Source organism: Kogia breviceps, chromosome 3, assembly GCF_026419965.1.
Source record: "Kogia breviceps isolate mKogBre1 chromosome 3, mKogBre1 haplotype 1, whole genome shotgun sequence".
Classification (NCBI taxonomy): domain Eukaryota; kingdom Metazoa; phylum Chordata; class Mammalia; order Artiodactyla; family Physeteridae; genus Kogia; species Kogia breviceps.
Genome location: NC_081312.1, coordinates 8,091,226 through 8,111,586, shown reverse-complemented (window position 1 = coordinate 8,111,586; position 20,361 = coordinate 8,091,226). Strand labels below are relative to the sequence as shown.

Sequence of the window (20,361 nt, the reverse complement as noted above, 5' to 3'; positions counted from 1 at the left end):
GAAAGGAAAACTGCTTTTAGAAGAAAAATATTTTTTTTGCATTATTGACTGTTCTAATTGTCGTTAACTCTGTAAATTCTAGTAGATTCCTTTGGAAATCTTATATTCCAAACTATGAGATAAAGAGTTAAAAGCAGATTTTCTTTCTTTAAAGTAAGAAGCAGCGTATTAAAAGAACTTACAAAGGAGATAGGAATTTTGACATTGGATCATGAATTTGACTTTTTTGGCTAATAGTAGGTCTCTGTAATTTCATCACAGAATCTGAAATTATACATATGCATCTATATATACATCTTTTTGCTTTCATAAGTTTTGTCTTAGTTGCACCTGCTCCATTTTTGTGGTCAACAACCGTGTGGAAAGCCATATCCAGCTTTGAGTGAAGAGGATAAATGGAAGGCTGAGTGGAATTTTTCAGTCAGGTGGTAAACTTACAGTTTGCGTACACATATAAACATGTAGCACGCATCTTCTGCTCAGGACGGATTTTTGTACGTTAATATTTATAGCTGGCTTCTGTGGTGTTTTTCTCTAAAATTTTGCTGATTGAAAAGTAAAGATCTCTGTTGAGGTAAGAACTTGTCCAGTACCATTCCCCTTTCCTTTGCAAATCACTGTTGTTTGTACCTACGTGCTAGAGAAAATTTGGTTTCTGCGGGTTGGCTGACTTTACAGCTGAATAGGTCAGTCTGCTGCAGAGCTAACATCTGTGACCTTATAATTCTCTTGTGTCCTTGGGTAGTTCAGAAAGCTGGAAAAATTTCTTGTTAGATCATCCCCTACATGTATAAAGCTTCATTTAGGGGGAGAAAATGCATAAAAAGCTGAACTGTTAGATTTCCTTCATTAGTTTGCCGCTTTTTTCCCCCTCAGAGCTGATATAGGACTGTTTTTGTATTAAAAAGAAATTAATAAAAGTTAAGATTAGGTAAGATCATGAAGCTCCTTGATAACCGTGTAACTGTAGGTGAGTTGTAATTTTGTTGGCCTTTTATTTTTTGTTTGTAAAGTGAAAGAGTTGGACCAGAGCAGTTTTTTTTTTAAGCTTTCTTTCTTTATCTTTTTAAAGCATCAGAACATTTTCTTCAAATAAATTGTAAATACACCACATCTAAAACAGATAAGAGCAGAGCTCCATCCAACTTTTCAGTCTGGGGGCTCCCAACAAGAGAAAGCTCTCTTCTTTGAGAAATTAGTATTCCTTCTCTTTTTTAGGAAGGAGTATATAGTTGAGATTCTTTTTTTGCTCTGGTTACTAGGAAGTTCAGAGCTGAATATAATGCTTCATCATAGAAACTGTATTAATCCTTATAATTGCATACTTGCTCCTTCTTTTCCTCTGTCATAATTTTTTAAAACTTAAAAAAAAGTATATGTGCTTTGTTTTTAGGACACTCATATCTCTGAAAGGGATAAGTTTAATCAATTCAATATATATTTCTCTTTATATTCCTAAGAGATAAGGTAAAAAACCTATAAGAATTGATCAACAGTGGAATGAAGCAAGCCTTCTGTCCATTTTTTTACAGCCATGCTTGATTATGGTATAGTAAATTTGGAAACTTGTGAAATATGAATGTATCCACTTTGAACTGTTTTTAGTCTCAATAACCCAAGAGTATTATTTAAAGCACAGAATTTGGGGATGACATAAATCTGAAGTAGAAAGACACTAAGTATCACCATGCCCTTAAAAATCATTGTTAAGTAAATAATAAATAAATTCCTGCTGGCACTCAGCCTGGAACATGGTACAAAGAATTGAACAAGAGCAGAGAAAGGTCTTCCAATGCACATCAGTGGCCTGCAGCTCCTCTGGTGGACAACTTCCTATCTCTTTGAGATGATCACACCTAATGTAGTGTTAAATTTATACCATGTAGCCTATAGTTAGGTCAGATTGCCCCAAATGTACCATCTAAATTTGGTGAAGATCTATCTAGCTGTTTTTGCGTGATAGAATGATAGAAACTGTATTTTAATTATGTAAATTTAGATTGTTGCAGTTGATACATTTCTTTCTGTTTTTTAATGGTAGTTTTGCCTTAGTTTTGTATCTAAGTGGATTTAGTGTTTAGTAAGAATTCCTTTCCTTAGATACCCCATTATTGAGTTCTTTATTTTGAATCTTGTCTTATTTGGTTGGATTTTGTCAAGTATTTTTTTCCCTAAATTTTTGAGTGAGATTATGACATATGTACAGACAAGTGCACAAATAATTGTGGAATTTGAACTTCACAAAGTGAACGTATGCATTTAGACATCACCCAAATCAAAATATGGATCATTGCAGGAACCCCAGAAACCTTTCTCATGCCCTACTCCCAGACATTACCCCTTCAGTAAGAGTAACCAATTTTATGACTTCTAACACCATAAATTAGTTTTGCTATTAAAGAAAAACATAGTAGTAGCACCATATGTGTTGTACACTTTTGTGTCTTTCATTCATTTGTATTTCTTTTTGAATTTTATTTATTTTTTTATACAGGACGTTCTTATTAGTTATCTATTTTATAAATATTGATGTATACATGTCAATCCCAACCTCCCAATTCATCACTCCACCACCCCCTCCCCCGCCGCTTTCCCCCCTTGGTGTCCATTTGTTTGTTCTCTACATCTGTGTCTGTATTTCTGCTTTGCATTTCTGAATTTCCATGCTGTCACAAGTAACAAAAGTCTTTTGTTTTTTTATTCCTCTGTAGTACTCCATTATATGACTATCATGATTCATTTATCCCTTCTGCTCTTGGTGGATGTTTGCATTGTTTCCAGTTTTTGGTGATTGCAATAATACTGTTAAGAACACTCTTATAAATTCTTTTGGGAAACATATATAATTATTTCAAGTTTGGTGTATACATAGTAGTATTCCTGGGGTGTATGGTTTACGTATGCTTAGTAGCTTTAGTAGATACCGCCAAGCAATTTGCCCAGTTTACTCTCCCACAGCAGCTTATGAGAGTTCCAGTTGCTCACTGACACTAGCTATTGCATTATGTTTAATTTTATCGATTTTGGTAGATGTTTACTAGTATTTCTTTATGGTTTTAATTTGATCTCCTTGAGAATATTGATTTTGAACACCTTTTCATAGCCTGTCAGTCTTGATTATCCTTTTTTTGTGAGGTGCATTTCAAGTCTTTTGTCCATTAAAAAAAATTTGGGTTGTCTGCTTTCCTTTGATTTGCAGAGTTAAGCACTTAGTATATATATACAATATATGTATTGCACATATTTTTTTTACAGTCTGTGGTTTATCTTTTCACTCTCTTAATAAGATATCTTTTGATAAACAGAAGTTCTTCACTTTAATTAAGCATAATTTATCAGGTTTTTGTTTGTTTATGGCTAGTGTTTTGTGTATTCTATTTTAGGAAAATTTTGTCTACCTCAAGATCATGAAGACAATCTTTCGTCAAGAAATTTTATCTTTTTCATTTAGGTCTACGGTTTAACAGAAATTGATTTTGCGCATGGTGTGAGTCAGTGTTTATTTACCCCCTGTGGATATCTAGTTGATCTGAACTATTTATTGAAAAGATTATAATGTCCCCACAGCATGTAGCTGGTTTTCAGGTAACCATATGTGTTTGGGTCTGTTTCTGGACACTCTGTTCTGTGCCATTGGCCTGCTCATCTGTATTTGGGTCAGTGCCACACTGTTTGAACTACTGGCTTCATAATGATATTTGATAGTATAAGTTCTCCAACTTTATTCTTCTTTAAGATTGTCTTTGCTGTTTTTGGCCCTTTGACTTGACATATAAATTTTAGAATCAGCTTATTAATTTCCACAAAAATTCTTCTGGGATTTTGATTGAGATTGCACTGACTGTCATTTTGGGAAATGTTAATTTGGGAAAAACTGTTAATTTGGGAAAAACTGACATCTTCACAGTATTCTTTTCTGTTCCATGAATATGGTATACCCCTATATTTATTTAGCTTCTTTCATTTATCTCAGTGATGTTTGTAGTTTTGTCTCTGACTATATAGAGATCATATACATCTTCCAAGTCTAACTGCTTAATTCTTAGTCTATTTCTTTTTATCATCTGTAATCATCCCACACCCTTCCTTCATGTCATTTAGTTGTCAGCTCAGTTTGCTGTTTTTCAATGTTTCTAATATACTTGTAAGTTCTATAATGATTATTTTTCTATTTATTAGCTATGCAGTTTCCTTGTTTATCTCTGGGTTTTAAAAATTATCATTTCTCATTTCCTCAATTTTTAAAATCTTTTTTTTAAGCCTCTAATGCATTTTATAAAATTTTCATTTTGAGGGGAGGACTGTGTTTTATTTCAGAGTGGAGTCTTCAGCTATTTTTTGCATGTTATGATCTGGGAGGGCACCATACCACAAGTGCCTCAGGTGATTCTAATGTAGATGAAAGGCAGGGGTGGCATCCTTGGCTGCGTATTAAAATCACCTGGGAGGTTTTATAAATCCCATTGTCTGGATTGCACCCCAGACCAATTAAATCAAAAGCTTTGGGGGTGGACCTGAGCCTCAGCATTTTTAGGTGATTACATTGTGCAGATATAGCTGAGAACCACTGCAAACCAAAATTTGAGTTACCTTGGAATTCTTGCTTCTATGTAGAAAACAACCCTTTTGCAAATAGGCAAAGAAGATATTGGGCATTTAAGTCTAAAAGACTTTAAATAATAGTACTTATCAGCCGCCTGACCAATGTATATATGTAGGCAATTATTCACACATGCCATGTTGCGATCTTTATTGTAAGAGATATAGAAGGAAATTTGGCATCATATAAATGCCTTGAATGGTACCCAGGGGGATTTATTTTTTGACATAACAAAAAGATAAGCTTATAAGATATGTTCAAAACTTAGATCACAAAGGACAGTATTAGAGCAGGATTCCCTTTTTCTTTGATATCATGACTAGTTTTTAGGAATTATGTTAAACATTTGTGTGACTTTTTGTTTAATAAGGGATACATTTTTTTAAAGCTGTCTCTCTGTGGAAATAATGTTATCTGTCTTGCTCATAAGATTGTTGTGTGGGTTAAATGAGATTTAGAAAGTGCTTAGAACAGTGCTGAATACATAATAAGTAATCAGTAAATGTTAACTGCAATATTATTGTTAATGCTGTTGTTTCACTGACTTTACATTTTCTCAAGTCTTTCTGGTTTCTTGATGTCAAGAAAATAGCAGAACATTTTCATTTGAATCTTTTGAATTAAGATCATACATTCTTAAAAATTCAGTTTATGAAATAGAGTATATTGGGCAGATGTGAATGAAGACTGGCTTACATTCACTTGGTGAGTATGTGTGTTCAAATTGATTGTTTTGACTAGTAAATGATGGGGAATTGGTAAACGTTGATTTTGCAACAAAGACAAGATGGTAATTACTGTGAAATAAAGGTTCCAAAATGCAGCTCCATAACTTACTCATATTAAAAATGGATAAATCACATTAATGAGTTTGAAGTTAACTTTTTTCCTTGAAGCTGTTGATTGATACTAAAGGACCATAAGTAGTTGACATAAAGCAGAGGACTTCTGAGTGCCAGAGAATTCTGTGTTCGTTGTTTTCCACCTGTGTGTTTAGGAATTATGTATTTTGTGGACATAGCCTTATTGGGGGGAGGTCAGGCAGTCTGTTTTTAATAGGAACTCTAATGTAGCCTGGTTTATTTTGTAAGAAACTTGCTCAAGTGTGGCTTGAGAGCATTTAATTCCCCACTAGTACATACATAGGGTTTGGTTTTCATTGAAATATGTATCTTTATAAATATTGGCCTCTTTAGTTTGCAGTGTTATAGCTTCAGTCTTGTGCTTTTAATACTTAAGTTTGAAAATTCTCCAGGGGACTTGATGGCGCTTGGTGCTGGTAATAGGATATCAACCCTTTAAACTTTAGGTTATCATTGAACATTTATGTATTGATAGTATTCTGTAGTCTGTCAGTATTAAATTATTTTACATATACTTTACAGCACTGATATGACATACATCTGCTTACAAATGATGAAAGTGAAATTCAGAAGAGGTTAGATGACTTGTCCAGGGCCATGCAACCATTAATTATTATTATGCATTTACATAGCTTTTTTCCTCAGAGGAACTCAAGGCACTTTAAAATCTCCTAGTGATTTTAGGTATAAAATATTAAAGACAGTTAAACCATAACTAGCTATCCATTTGCCTCTCTGCATAGGTTGCCCTTGAAATACCTTAACTTTGCTAAAAAGTTTGACATTAATGGTACAGGTCATGGAACCTTCAGAGGAAAATAAGCATAAAGAAGTGTCATATTAATTCCAACATAGAAGAGAATACACATTAGTCTTTAGACCTTTGTTTATTGAATCTCTGGAAACGTCTCTCAGTTGTTAAGTGACTACAGGTTTGATCGTATTGGAAGTTTTGTGGTCTTTGTGACATGAATGATATTAGAGTCACGGAAGGCCATTGTTGCCACCTTTGGAAGATGGATTGACTGTATTCAGAAGTGCTGTTGGGAGACCTTTCCGGTCTGTGATTGCCATTATGATATGAAAATTCGATGAGAGTAAGTTCTCAGTCATGTAGTGCTCCAGAAGATCATGTGATCAGGTTCAACTTTTGTTTCAGCTCATTATCTCCTCAGTGGCTGTTTATAGGGGGATGGGTGACGGTAGGGCTGTAAAGCAGCTTGTTTCTAGATCCTCAGTAGGCCCAACTTTAGAAGGGACACACATTTGCTCCAGATAAGCAAGTAGACAAATATGCCTACTTTGTGAAAGCAGTGCTTTTGCTAAAAAGTGTGCTGCCCATGGAGCAAGCAGTCAATTCTACTTGCCACCTAGATGCAGTTTTTTCATTTGTTTATTTATTCTGACAGAGTATACAAATGCATCAGTATCACTTGCTAACTCATGACTTAGCAATAATCTTTGGTGCACCATTTTCAGATAATTACAGCAAATTCTTCATTCTTCATGGCATAAGAGTGGGATAGCTTGAACTAGTGAAGGACATAAATACTCCACATTTTGTTAGTCATGCTTTTTTTTTTTTTTTTTGGTAAACCCCCAGACCTGCTAATAAATGATAAAATTACTCGAGTAATATGTTAATTATTAACTACCTTCAGAATAGATAATTAAAAGTGTGGACAGGAGAGATATCTAAATTTAAACAAAAAACAAAATCAGGGTTTGGCCATGCACTCATGCCTGTGTTACATTTACAGATGGATTGATATTCCACAGAGTGAAATCCCATGTGTGTGGGATTACATTGGTCACTTACTCAAAAAGACTCATTTACGGAACTCTGAAATGACTTCTTATAGGGCTTACATCAATGCAAACAGTTTTAGAAATTTAACTTGTGTGTGCTTAATGTTTTTATAAAAGCTAAAATTACTCTTTTGCTTTAACGATTTGTTAGTGTCTATTTCCCTCTATGAGAATGAAGCCTGAAACAGTGCCCAGCACACAGTAGGTGCTTAGAAAATACATGATGGGATTCCTACCTCTGTTCCGATAGAATCAGGGTTACTGTGGAAGGAAATAGTAGTGTACATTATTCTTATCGCAGCCTTTACCAGGCAAACTTGTTTAAAATAATAAATCACTTCAGTGTATCGTAACAGTTTTTTAGACCATTCTTCAAATTCATCTCTCATTTAAGTCACTCACTCATTTCCTGACCCACTTCCCATCTTTTCTCTTTTCAGTTGTGTCTGACCTTTTCCTGCTTTTTCTCAAAACATTTCTGTAATTACTTAATGTCCATTTAAACATTACACGGTTTTTGAGGGGCTTTTGGTAAAACACGTAGTCAGCTCTTTATTACTACGATAGTAGTGGACTAGTTGCTCAGCAGGTGCAGACCCCTGGATATTTGTGTATGTGTAAAAGGTACATAATAGCATGTGGGGAAAACGCCAGTCCTTGCCCTCCAGGAGTGTCCAGGGTGGGAGAGAAGGAAAGTACAGTGTGGCCCTGGGCTTGCCAAGTACACGTGTATGTACGTGTGCGCTAGCTCTCTAGGAAGGGATCCGTTACAACGAAAGCACCACGGCTGGAAACTGCCACTTCACACCGAAAAGTCCCGTGGGGGTCAGCGTGGTTCTGTGGAAGGAAGTTCTAATAAGAACCAAGAGCCCTTAGCGCTTGTCTTCTCACCACCACTAGCTAGAAACACTGAGCAGCTTCTCCCAGCTTTCTGTTGTCCCCAGCCTCAGTTTTTTCTGTCTGGACAGGGAAGTTTAACTAACATCCACTGGTTTTGTAAATATTGTGGAGTAGCACATGTGTTTCTTTACCTTCATAGAAGATATGTCCTTTTTCTTTTAGTTACCACTGAGTAACAAATATTCTATTTTTGGCTACTATTAAGAAATGTAATAGTAATTTTTAAAGGGTATATATACATTTGCATGATGATTTCAGTGGCCTTAATCAAATAAGACCAATAAGATTAACTGTGTATTGCAGTCTCATGTTTGTGTTTAGAGTACTTTGTTCTTTGACATGCCCATGTGCGGTACCATTTAAACATTTTCGGCTGTACCTTCTAAGTTTCTACAATGAACATTCATGACTTTGGTAATCAGGGGGAAAAAACCAACAACAGTTCTTCAGTACTCATCTCTTTTGATGCAAGCATGAATCTGATTGGCTTCTCTTAGATGCTGTTGAAAGCATTTAGAGGGTATCTTTGGATGTTTGAGTTGGGATGTGAAGAACTGTCTTTGGTTTTTGTCTCTGAAGACTTTTATTCTCTTTTCCATTAAAACAGCTTTAAGTCTATAACTAGTCTCCAGTCAGTGTTTAGATTGTTAGTAGATTATCAGTCCGATGCGTCTAGCTGATTTGTCTTTCTGTTTCTAAATTGGAAGTGAGAAGCTGCTAATTAACTAAGGTTTAGCCTAGCATATCTGAGCACTGCAAAAATACAATGTGTAATATACACACTAATGCCCTTTAAAATAAACCTAGTTTTTAAAGATATTTTAGCCATGCTGAGTTAAAAGAAAACTCTATCCTAACTTTATGAATTATTCTTGTGTGTCATGCAATATTTTGATTTCATTTACAAATGTAAGTAAAGGCACCTGTGAGACCTGGTATGGCAGATGACAAAATCGGAGATTAATGCACTTTGTGAAGCCATTTTCTGTTTAAAGAGAACCAAACTATGCACTATTTGAAGCCTAAAAAGTTGTCAAATAACAAAATGAAGCATTTGGTGATATCAGTAGAAAGAAGCTGGCAGCAAATTGTTTGGAATTTTACTCATCGCCTTATGCAATGCATAACAGACTTAGATATTCTTTAACTTGAAGGTTGTTGTTAACTGCCCTTAGTCTTTTGGTCCTTTCTATCCAAACTGTTGATCTATACATTGTCAGAAAAGTCGGGCAAGAGATACCCAACTGAAGTGCGGTTTAATGAAATTCAGTGCTTTCCCCAGTACATACTGCTGAAATACAGGTGTTTCTTTTGTTCGTTGAATACTGTCTGATTTTCATTCCTATGTAATTTACCTGCATGGAGATTAAGAAAGCTCCTTTCTATTAAATAAGCTTGAAAACAAGGTGAATGCCCTCGGTTCTTAGGTAGAACACATTGGATAGCTCCCTTTATAATGAGTATTTAAAAATCTGCCCTCCTAAAACTGGAAAATGCATTCTCTCCTGTATGGAAAGCAATATAGTACTGAAATATTCCTCCTTAATTTTGGTCCAAACGAACAAAAGTGTCTGTGTTTATTCCTGCCTAATGCATCACAAATCTGCTGACATGCTAACCTTGGAGTCTTGGCTGGCGCTAATCAGGCCTGTGCACCGGCAGGAAAGCTGTACCTAATGCACTCCATCAGTGCAGTTTGCATATGGAGGTTCTCACAGGGGAGCTGCCCTGTGCCGGCTGAGGGTTCCCTGCCCACTGCAGTCATTGTATGTAATTATCGAACCAATCTGTTCAGCGCAGCAGGGTTTAGGTAGTAATCATGAAGCAACACTTTGGAAAAGAAAGAGGTAAGGCACCCTCCCCTTCTCTCATCAGTTATATGAAGTTATAGCCACTCTTCCAGCTATTTTTGAGAAGTAATACCTCCATGTACAAATCTGCTAAATGAATGCCTTTGAAAAGTTTCTTAAGGTTTAGGCAAGACGTTATGTTTACATATGTGAAGCATTTTCTTCAGGACCATGATGGGAACCTCTGAGGTTTAATCTTTCCGCAGCCACCGTAAGAATATTTTGAAACAGTGGGATTAACTGTAATACATGGCTAATAACAGTTCTGACCATTGGAGGTTTTAACGTCACGCAGCTTGAGTACAGTTGTGCTTTCCCACGTAGTTCTCTCTGGAACAGAACCCATGGTTGCCATTAGGCAAAAGAACAATGTCCTGGGCTTCCCTGGTGGCGCAGTGGTTGAGAGTCCGCCTGCCGATGCAGGGGACGCGGGTTCGTGCCCCGGTCCGGGAAGATCCCACATGCCGTGGAGCGTCTGGGCCCGTGAGCCATGGCCGCTGCGCCTGCGCGTCCGGAGCCTGTGCTCCGCGACGGGAGAGGCCACGGCAGTGAGACGCCAGCGTACCGCAAAAAAAAAAAAAAAAAAAAAAAGAACAATGTCCTGACGTCAGCAGACATTATACCCTTTTACAGCTGTACACAAAATGGCCTGAAGTGAGGAAAATGCTTAGGCAAAGTTTAACTTAATATTGTTAGGAAAATATAAATGAGGACATTCTGCTGTGTCGTGAATCTGTGAAATTTGGGAAGTATCAGATGATTTCCTAAATGCTACAGACTTACTTTAGGCAACCTAGAGAAGTAATGAATTCTGATGTAGATTTTAACACATTTAAATTTGAGATTACGTGGGATAAAGTTGTATGAAAAGTGCAGAGTTTTCAGTTCCTTACTAATGTCCTTCTGTAGTTATACCTACGTATAGAGATGTTAAGTATTTTAAAACTTTACAGAGGACTGAGCTAGTTAGGAAATGTTGTAGTGATAGAAAGTAAGGAAAAGAAATTGAACATTTGGAAAGAATGGATGGTGACAGAACGTAGGCATTAACTCCTGAGTAACACTCAACTAGAAAAATATGTAGAAAACAGGAAAGGCCTGAGAGAGTGGTGGAAAATCCAACCTGTTTTTGAGATTTTTAGGAGAGCTTTGTACTTTTAAGACTCTTTTACAGTAAGGTTTATGGTCCTCTTAAACTTTAAATTATAAAACATTTATTGGAAGTTTGCCATTATTGATCCACAGAATTTCCCCATCAGTTTAGAGGGAATAACCACTGATGCAGCACATGGGCCAGGCACATATTTTCCTATTTATCAAGTACATTTACCCCACCCCACACGTGCAGCGTACAATGGGGAAGATAAGTATCATTGGCCTGAGCAAGTATCAGCTTTCAAAGAGAGTTTCTGTATGATCAGTCCTGATGGTTAAAACATGGCTTTCAATAATAAATTATATGAGACATAAAAAGTTAGAGATGGATATGAGAAATATACCCACTTCCAGACTAACTGTCTAGTTAAAGGTTTCCTTAATCCCCTTTTCTTTCACTCCCCGCCCCTTTCCTTAGGTGACCCCCCACCATGAAGTTGTGTGTATTCTTCCTGTATGTTTTCACACACCCACACCTGTATAGATTCATATATATATATGCTAATATCTGATAAGTTTGCATATTTTCTTAATTTACCATCATGCCACATCTCTCTTTTTTCTTTTCTTTCTTTCTTTTTTTTTTTTTTTTTTTTAATTTTTATATGTAAGAAGAGAAAGAAAGAAATAGAGTGGAGCACACAACCTGGTGTTGAAGATATGGAATGCTCGGATACACAGACAGAAGAGGCCACACAAACCCGTAAGTTGAACAGTCTTGCCTATTAGCTCTTTTCTTATATATAATAAACACAAATTTCATTTCCTCCCACTGAATAAGGGGTTAACTATTTGGGTCATAACATTCTCATTTTATAATTAAAAAAATGTAGGAGAAGATTCTTATATTTATACAGTATGTATCACAATGTCCTTTGTTCACATTGTGTTATTTACTATAATCATGTTTACAATAATCATGAAGTTGAGACCAGGAGTTACTCTCATTTCGCAGATATGGAGCCCAAAACACAGAGCATTTAAATGACAGAACTGTTGTGAAAGGGTTAGAGGTAGTGACCAGAACTCTTACCTCTCAGGCTACTGTCTCTCCGGTTCCCCACACGTACCAGCGAACGCTGGGCGTGAGAGGGAATGTCAGGGGTCAGGGGGTTAGTACCAGGCTTACCGCAGAGTCCGCCAACTCTTCTTTTCTCTCAGCAAGTTGGGATGCAAGGAGTTAAAGCCTCGAATCATCACTTCCCAAAGGTCTTGAAGCAAAAAGCAAGGTATAAAGTCATTTCTTCAGTGGCTCATGTACTGGTGCTGAAGGCACTTCTAGTATGGGGTAGTTCCAGAAGTGACGTTAGCAAAGGCAGCATCTGCAAAGGGCGAGACTAGGTTGGACTTCGGTCTGGGGAATAAATGGCCAGTCTGTGGTGTGTAGGCTCACCTGTGGGGCTCAGAAGATGGGAAGGTGTGTTCCAGGTTTCATGAGAGATGGTTTACTTGCCTCAGTGAGGAGAGAGAGATTCAGAGCTGGCTACAGTACCACTTCCGCCCCCCGCCAGATATCTCTTCTATCTGCCTTTTGTTTATTTATTTCTTTATTGGTCCTGAAATATTTCTGATTTCTAATAGAAAAGGCTTATTTTTGGTAAAAATTTCATCCAAGTGTAAGTGCCCAGTAGATTTAGGCCAGTGATGTAGTTTTACCTTCCCTTTGACAGTGGTAGCCGTGCATGTTTGCGGAAGGCAAAGATTGACTTTCAAAGAGAATCGTCTTTACCCTGATTTTATTACCATTTTCTTCATTATATGATGGATAGTACGTCCTTAGGTTTATCTGAATTTACCCAAGCGAATCCTTGGGATAATAGCTGAAGAGCGAGTGTATGACGTCACTCCGGAAGCTAAAGGTTTTGAAACAGTCCCTCTTCCTTGTCTGCTGCCGTCGTCCATTCCCTCCTGTTTTTGTTTTTTTCCCCCTTCCTCCCCTGTCTTGTTCATTCTGTTATTAGGAGGTGAGGGGTCCCGAGGGGCAGTGCCTCAAAGCATGTCTTAGCCAGAGGCGGCGGCAGCGGCTCTGACAGTGGGTGGGAGCAGAGTCAAGGAGCGTTTACGAGACAGAGTAATGTTCCTGCTTAGACGTCCCTTACGTCTCAGCACGGGAGACTGCAGTTAGGGGCGGGCCTGCATTGTTACAGTGAGCTCGACACCCATTTAGGCCGAAGCCAGCTCCCAGCTGTGCGTGGGGACGACGCATGTCTCTTCATGCCTGGAGGTCATTTGTTATCTGCACTTTGCTTAATGAGCATCAGAGGTATTTGTTTTGATACATACGTGATTTTAAATTTGACTGTAATTACGAAAAATGCTTCTTATACCTAAAATTTTAATTTAAGGTCCTTATACTGATGGTTTTTACTGTGAGAAACTATACTAGTATTTTTGTTTTATTTATTAATGACAAAAGAAGAGAGTAGACCCCATCACTAATTTAAGGAGAATAATCCAGATTTCTTTTTGATATTAAAAAATGAAGATAAAAAATAATCAAATTCTCTTTTATTCATATAAACTCTAAATTGCTTTAATTAAATACTGTTATTTTCCAATTGTAATTCTTTTTCCCCCCCTAACGTATAAGGCCAATAAGTTAAGGTATTTTACTATGTAAATATTCATAAATGAGAGAACTATTACCTGAGATAGTAAAATGTTATTGCTTCTAGCAAAGAAAACTAAAGCAATCCAAGGGTTCATGAAAATGTATGTATTTGTATTCATCAATTTAAAGTAACCTGAATGAGAAGGTACATTATTATTTGAAGTTTTTTAAAGAAATATATAATTCAGTGAATTCTGTGTTTTAGAGCTTTAAGATTTTGTGTCAGAAACATGTATCAAGAACGGTCACCTCTAACAGCTGCTTTAGAAATGTCAGTTTCTTCATTAACAATTTTACTTTCAAACACAATTTATGGTTTACATATGGTAAGAGATTTTTCTCACTGTGCGATCTCTCAGAATGCTGTGCCTAGCAAAATGGGAGCAACTTTCCTTTAATATCTATTTAGACCATTTAAATAACGTGTATAATTTTCTTGATACACCTAAACTCATTTTGACTAGCTGGGGGTCTGTTGTGTAAGAACACATTTGGAAAGCTTTCAGAATGTGGCTTGTGTAGGTCTTCTCAAAGAAAGAGAGGGGTGACAGGGTCGTTTTCAAGAAGAACAGAGGCCTCTAATCCTTGTAGTTTTATGCAAGGCATGATTTTTTACCAATTGGGAAAATTTGGTAATTTGCTGCAAGTAATTTTTTCCCCACAAAATGATAAACCTTTAAAAACCACACATATTCTGGAATTTCAAAACTATGCCAGTATTTCAGAACTGTACTAAAAATTAGTTAATACAGCCATGATATTTATGGCCAGTATACTTTGTCCCTACCGTTCATACAACAGACAGAACTCAACAGCCTACTCTTGGTGTTGTTTTTGAAGTACCTTGGATTTTGGACCATTCTTGAGGATTCTTTGAGGAAAGTTTGACTTCTGTTTACCCCTTGAATAGTTACAGTCTAGTCAAGAAAGAGATATTTTTAAGGCACCCTACAAAGAAATTTCCCACTTGTTTTTTTCCTTCTGCATTATAAAATCATAGAAGAGTATCCCAACTTTGTATATTTTATTTTTCAAATATTAAGTTTTACCCGTTAGTCTTATGATTGGGCCTTTTACCACTAGTAAAGTATTATGAGAATGAGTATATATGGGACGGGAGGAGAAATAGATTTTTTTCTGCAACAGTCAGAATTGATTATTAGGAAAAATACTGAACTGATAAAGTCTCTGAGTTGCATAATATGATTATCTAATAAGTTGCAGGTGGTGATGGCATTCTTAGTTGCAGTGAAAAACTTTAAATCTAGATTGAATGGGGATAAGCAGCAATGGAATTTAATCTAAGAGTAAAATGTCAAATTAGGACAGTAATGAGAATATAGCGATAATGGTTGACTTTAGTGTCCTTTTTAATGTGACTATAGATTCAAATTTTATTGAAAGGGAGATGTCCTGTAGTATTGATTATGGACCTTGATTTTGCGATATCCTGTTATTCCAATTTCATACAATCACAGCATTCTCAGTTTTCTATGGAAAATTAATTTCAAAATCGTTGAAGTAAAAAATCTACCATGGGATATTTTTTAAAGAAGGCTATATCACAAAAATTGAAGGAAAAACTCATAAGTTTAAACCCACCATAGTATAGGCCATGCACTGTGAGAGGCAGAGAAAAAAAGATATTCATATAACCTTGAAGTTTGCATGAATTGAAATGTATGGCAATTGAATAAAAACTAGAACTTGGAAAAATAACAAACAAACTGATCTTCCAATTAAGTACCCAAGTAAACCTGTAGTCAGAAAGCCTTTAGAAACTGTTTATGATTAGACATATGTGGTAGATATGTTGTCCTAGATTCAAAGAATGTTTTGTATATTTCAGAAGAGAAGTACTGATCTCTTTGCCGTTCGGTGTGTTTATTGATTGGTCGTGGGCCCCATGCTGCCCTCACCCTGGTACCGTCGCTCTCTGCCGGCAGGGGGAAGCCCGAGGCCGTGGAAGGCGCCCTCCTCTCGCCAGCACAGGCCGTTGTGATCGGGCCGAAGCCTGTCCTTCTGACCCTGCTGTGCTCGCGGTGGAGGTGGCCTGGGGTGGGGTGGGAGACAAATTCTCCTCGGGGAGGCGGATCCACATGCCCCCGGTAGAGAAGCACCGCATTCTTCCAGTGCAGGAATGGTTGGAGAGGAACTGTCATAAGGCACTTAGGCCAGTATCAGATGTGATACTTTTCTAGAAGGCGACTCAGTTGGGATCTGTTTAATTCCTAGTGGACAAGACTTTGCATTTTGGGTTTTTTTTTGCTTTTTTGTTTTTTTTGGTGGTACGCGGGCCTCTCACCGCTGTGGCCTCTCCCGTTGCGGAGCACAGGCTCCGGACGCACAGGCTCAGAGGCCATGGCTCACGGGCCCAGCCGCTCCGAGGCACGTGGGATCCTCCCGGACCGGGGCACGAACCTGTGTCCCCTGCATCGGCAGGCAGATTCTCAACCACTGCGCCACCTAGGAAGCCCAAGACTTTGCATTTTGGATTAGCCCAGTGCTCTCCTGCCTAAAGAGTAGAGGGATCAGGCTTTAAAAAGCAACACATTTAGAAAAAATGCCTTGCTTTTCATAATATGCATAACCTCAGTGCTTCCCCCCAAGGAATACCTATCTTCTTTTGTTTTAACTTATTATTTTATATTGGAGTGTAATTGATTAACAACGTTGTGTTAGTTTCAGGTGCACAGAAAAGTGATCTGTATATATACATAAACAGATATCTATTCTTTTTCAAATATTTTTCCCATAATATTGAGCAGACTTCCCAGTGCTATACAGTAGGTCCTTGTTGCTTATGGAATACCTATCTTGTTGCTATAGTTTACATTAGGAGTTAATGTTTTTAATTGTACAATAAAAATTTGAGGGAGAAATAGTTCAGGACCAGTGTAAATGGGGTATGATTTTACCAGTGGATGCATTCTGTATAACTTCAAACTAGAAGGTCGGCTTTGTTAGCATATTTTTTTGACATACTAAAACATTAACACAATTTCCCAAGATTTTTAGGGTATTAACAGTTATAACTTTGTGTATCAATTTCGTCTCCACAAATCATCATAGTCAATTAGATTTTTAAATATTAATAACCATATATGGAAATACTTATATTTCTGTTCTTTTGCTTTTGTAAGTTAATGACTAGTGATTTAAATCTCTTTGTTTTCTCTTCAAGGTTCGAAAACCAGGAAGAGAGTCCAGAAGTAAATCAAATACTGTGAACCAGTTTTTCTTTTCTTCCTTTCATTTGACTTTTTCTTCTTTTTCTGTATTAAGTGTTTTATTTTCATGTGAGTCTTGTGGAGTGGGGGAAACAATGAAGTACCTATGTCTTTGAAAAGTAGACTTTTTTTTATTAAATACTTTGTAGAATTTACTAAAGCCTAATTTATAAAATTTCACAATATTAAGGTTATACCCTTTAAGCTGTCCCATGCTGTGTGTTTGAGGTTCTGGGGTACATATAAGAAATATTACTATGACATGCACTTTTCTAATCGTTGTATATTTCCTAGAGTGTATAAAATGTTTGTCAAAATCCTTACTTTTAAGGAAATACACAACTTAAAATAAAGGTCTCTTTTTGCTTGATACAAATACACAATTTGTTGTGGGCATAAGATTTGTTTTGTATTGATTTTGCTCAGTTCCACAAGCATTTATTAAGCACCTGCTCTAGGAAATGAGAGGTACAAAGAAGAGAAAAGATTATGAAAGAAAGGGAGAGATGAAATACATGTATTTGAAAGATTACATGAGAATTACCTAAGTATGCAAGCTGATAAGAAAACAGGCAATTATCAAGTGGTGGCCAGATCAAAGATGTTTTTTAGACTGGCTTCCTTTAACGAAATACTGTCATATAAATATATATATATATATATATATATATGTATGTATGTATGTATGTTTGTATGTATGTATTTGGCTTATTGTTCATTCACAGATTATTTTTCTTCCAAGTTTTTTTTTGTATGGTATAATATTTATACAGTAGACCAAGCACTTTAGAGTTTTAGTGATTAGAAGTTTTAAAATATAGACTATATAGTTGCCTTGGGAACAAAAGCTTGGAATTTCAGCATGAACAATGTCAAGATTTACTTTGTTAGAGAAATTGGGATTGGATTGGATTTTCTAGGGGTGGTACACCTTACCACTTGTAGCCCGTACAATGTTTTTAGATGGTGTATAGGTACACCTTTATTTAAATATGTAAGCATTTATTTAATATGTATTTAGAATATAAATAGCACATTAAACTGGTGATTTCTCTATTGCTTAGGTCAAGCCTAAAGCAAGTATTTCAGTTTTTTAAAAAGCAAGTTGATTTGAAGAAAATATTAAGTAAATAATAGTACAGGTGGATGTAGACATGTCAGAAACTGTCAGGGTTTTACCAATTTTGAGCAACTCTGAACCAACACAAAGACTTTACCTTTTGGCTCTCTGATGTGGTATTTAGTTGTCACACGAAGCATTTATCACTGCAGTGGTCGGATACTGAAAAATGCAAAGCAGATCTGCCGACTTTCCTTTGAAGGTTAATCTTTTAAATGGCTCGTGAGGTTCTAGGGCTCTGTGACTTTACAGAATAGAGAACTAGATTTTGGGCAGAGCCTCCTGTTTTCTGTAGAATGTTGGATTTTAGTCCTCATCAGTGTATGGTCCCAAGTTTATTTGTAACATCTATATCAACTCTCAAGTTCTGTTTCAAACACATTGACGCTTAAAATAGGATAAAATGTGTGTGGTGTGTTTTTGTGTATGTGCCTTAGCCTTTTTTATTTTTCAGAACACAAAAACATAGCAAAACCTGTTGGTTAAATATTAAGAAAACAAACATTTCCTCACATATTGTTTTTAATAAGTGCTGGCATTTTCTCAAATGTTGCTCTATTGGCAGGGCTGCAGAAATGAAAAACTAGTAGCCATAGTAGCCAGTTTGATTCATCGGCTGCATCCCCTTGTTCTGCTGTTCTGTTCCCTACCTTACTGTGGTTTTTCTTACCCCCCCTTATTTAAAAGAAGTGGTTTGATAACCTCCTTGTCAGTCAGAGTTAGGCTTTTTCCCTTGCCTTTTTCAGTTCCATATCTTGTGTTGTTTTTGTTGTCTTTCCAATCCCTGCATCCTGTGGGTTTGCCTTTCTTTATCCTCCCCTCAGAATCCAACGTCCGTATGGACGTGTTCCTGGCCCCATGTGTCCTGCCTGCTCGGCCATTTTCTTAGGTCCTTAGTGAGCTGAGGGTTTCTAGTCTGTTGAGGACCCACACCTGTACAGGCCCTTGTCCTTCAGACAGTGGGAGCTACATGTGCGCTATATTTTCTAGACAGCAGCTGGTAAATCTTTGACAACCATCTAAGCCCTGATGTAAAATATCTTCTGGGTGTTCTTCAATAGTGATCTTTTAAGACAAATCAGACACTAATAGGCCAGGGCAACAAAACCCCAATTATTTCTTTGAATTACCAACTTACATGTGCATATCAATAGCTAAGTTGCATAGTAATGAATTAGTGGTAGAAATATAAATACATTATATGTATTTGTGTGCGTGTGTGTGTGTATGCTTGTTTATCCTTTAAAACTATATTCATCTGGTCATCAAAGTGTATTAATAGTACTTGATCATTGTAGAAAATTTAGAATATACAGAAAAGTGTCAGAAGACAAACTAGCCATATTACTACCACCCACAGACAGCCACTGTTAACATTTTGACACATTTTTTTCCAGCCTTCTCTATGCATTTTTATCTTTAAACATCATACTTTATAAAAGCTTTATATTCTGCTCTTTAAAGTGAACATTAAATACTTTCCATGTTATTACAGATACTTCATAAATATCGTTTTTATGTTTCTATAATATTTTTTCTTATGGATTCGTGATACTTTCATGACCATTTCCCTAATGTTGGAGGTTTAAGTTGTTTTCAGTATTGGGATATTATAAACAATATTCTGGAATAAAGTTGGGCATAAGTCTTTGTCTACATGTACAGATATTTCCTTAGATTTTCAAAAGGGAAGCACTGGGTGAAAGACTATGAAAATGGAAGGTTATTGGTGCACATTATCAACTTGGTTTGCAAAACTCCGTCAGTTAACACTTTACCCAGAAATCAGTGCTCAACTTACATTTTTGTCAACCTTGAGTGCTACTAATTTTTATAATTTGATAAGGTAAATTTTTTTTAATTGCTAGTGAACCTGAGCAGTTTTTTATTTTAAACTAATTCTATTTGCTTTTTGATGTCTGTGTTTGTACTGTTTGTATAGTAATGATCTTAACCTCTGTCATGTTTGTTGCTGACTTTTTCCAGTTTATTTTTTGTTGACGATTTAATTTTTATCACTTGAATCTGTTCATCTTTTTCACTGTAATTTCTGCTACTGTTTTAAAATATTTCCCATCCTGATATCAGAAATATTTACCAGGGCTTTTTCTAGGATTTGTGTTTTAATGCTTCTGAATTTTTAATCCATATGAAATTTAATGTGGTGTATGTATGCCATGAAGTAAGGGTCACAATGGATTTTTTTTTCAAATAGCTAACCAG

At 36.4% G+C, this 20,361-nt stretch overlaps 1 protein-coding gene across 7 annotated transcripts in view; it reads left to right on the top strand.

Moving 5' to 3' along the window:
- The window catches only part of VRK1 (VRK serine/threonine kinase 1), a 77,456-nt gene extending 60,055 nt beyond the window's left edge, over window positions 1-17,401 (top strand). For 4 of the 7 annotated variants that reach the window (XM_059056924.2, XM_067027788.1, XM_067027784.1 and 1 more), the window contains 2 exons: window positions 11,790-11,880; window positions 16,973-17,401. In XM_059056924.2, coding sequence (XP_058912907.1) covers window positions 11,790-11,880; window positions 16,973-17,004 — 123 coding nt within the window. In that variant the 3' untranslated portion in view covers window positions 17,005-17,401. The remainder of the gene's footprint in view (window positions 1-11,789; window positions 11,881-16,972) is intronic. The other 3 variants (XM_059056925.2, XM_067027789.1, XM_067027785.1) reach the window with 1 other exon arrangement.
- Window positions 17,402-20,361: the final 2,960 nt, after the last annotated feature.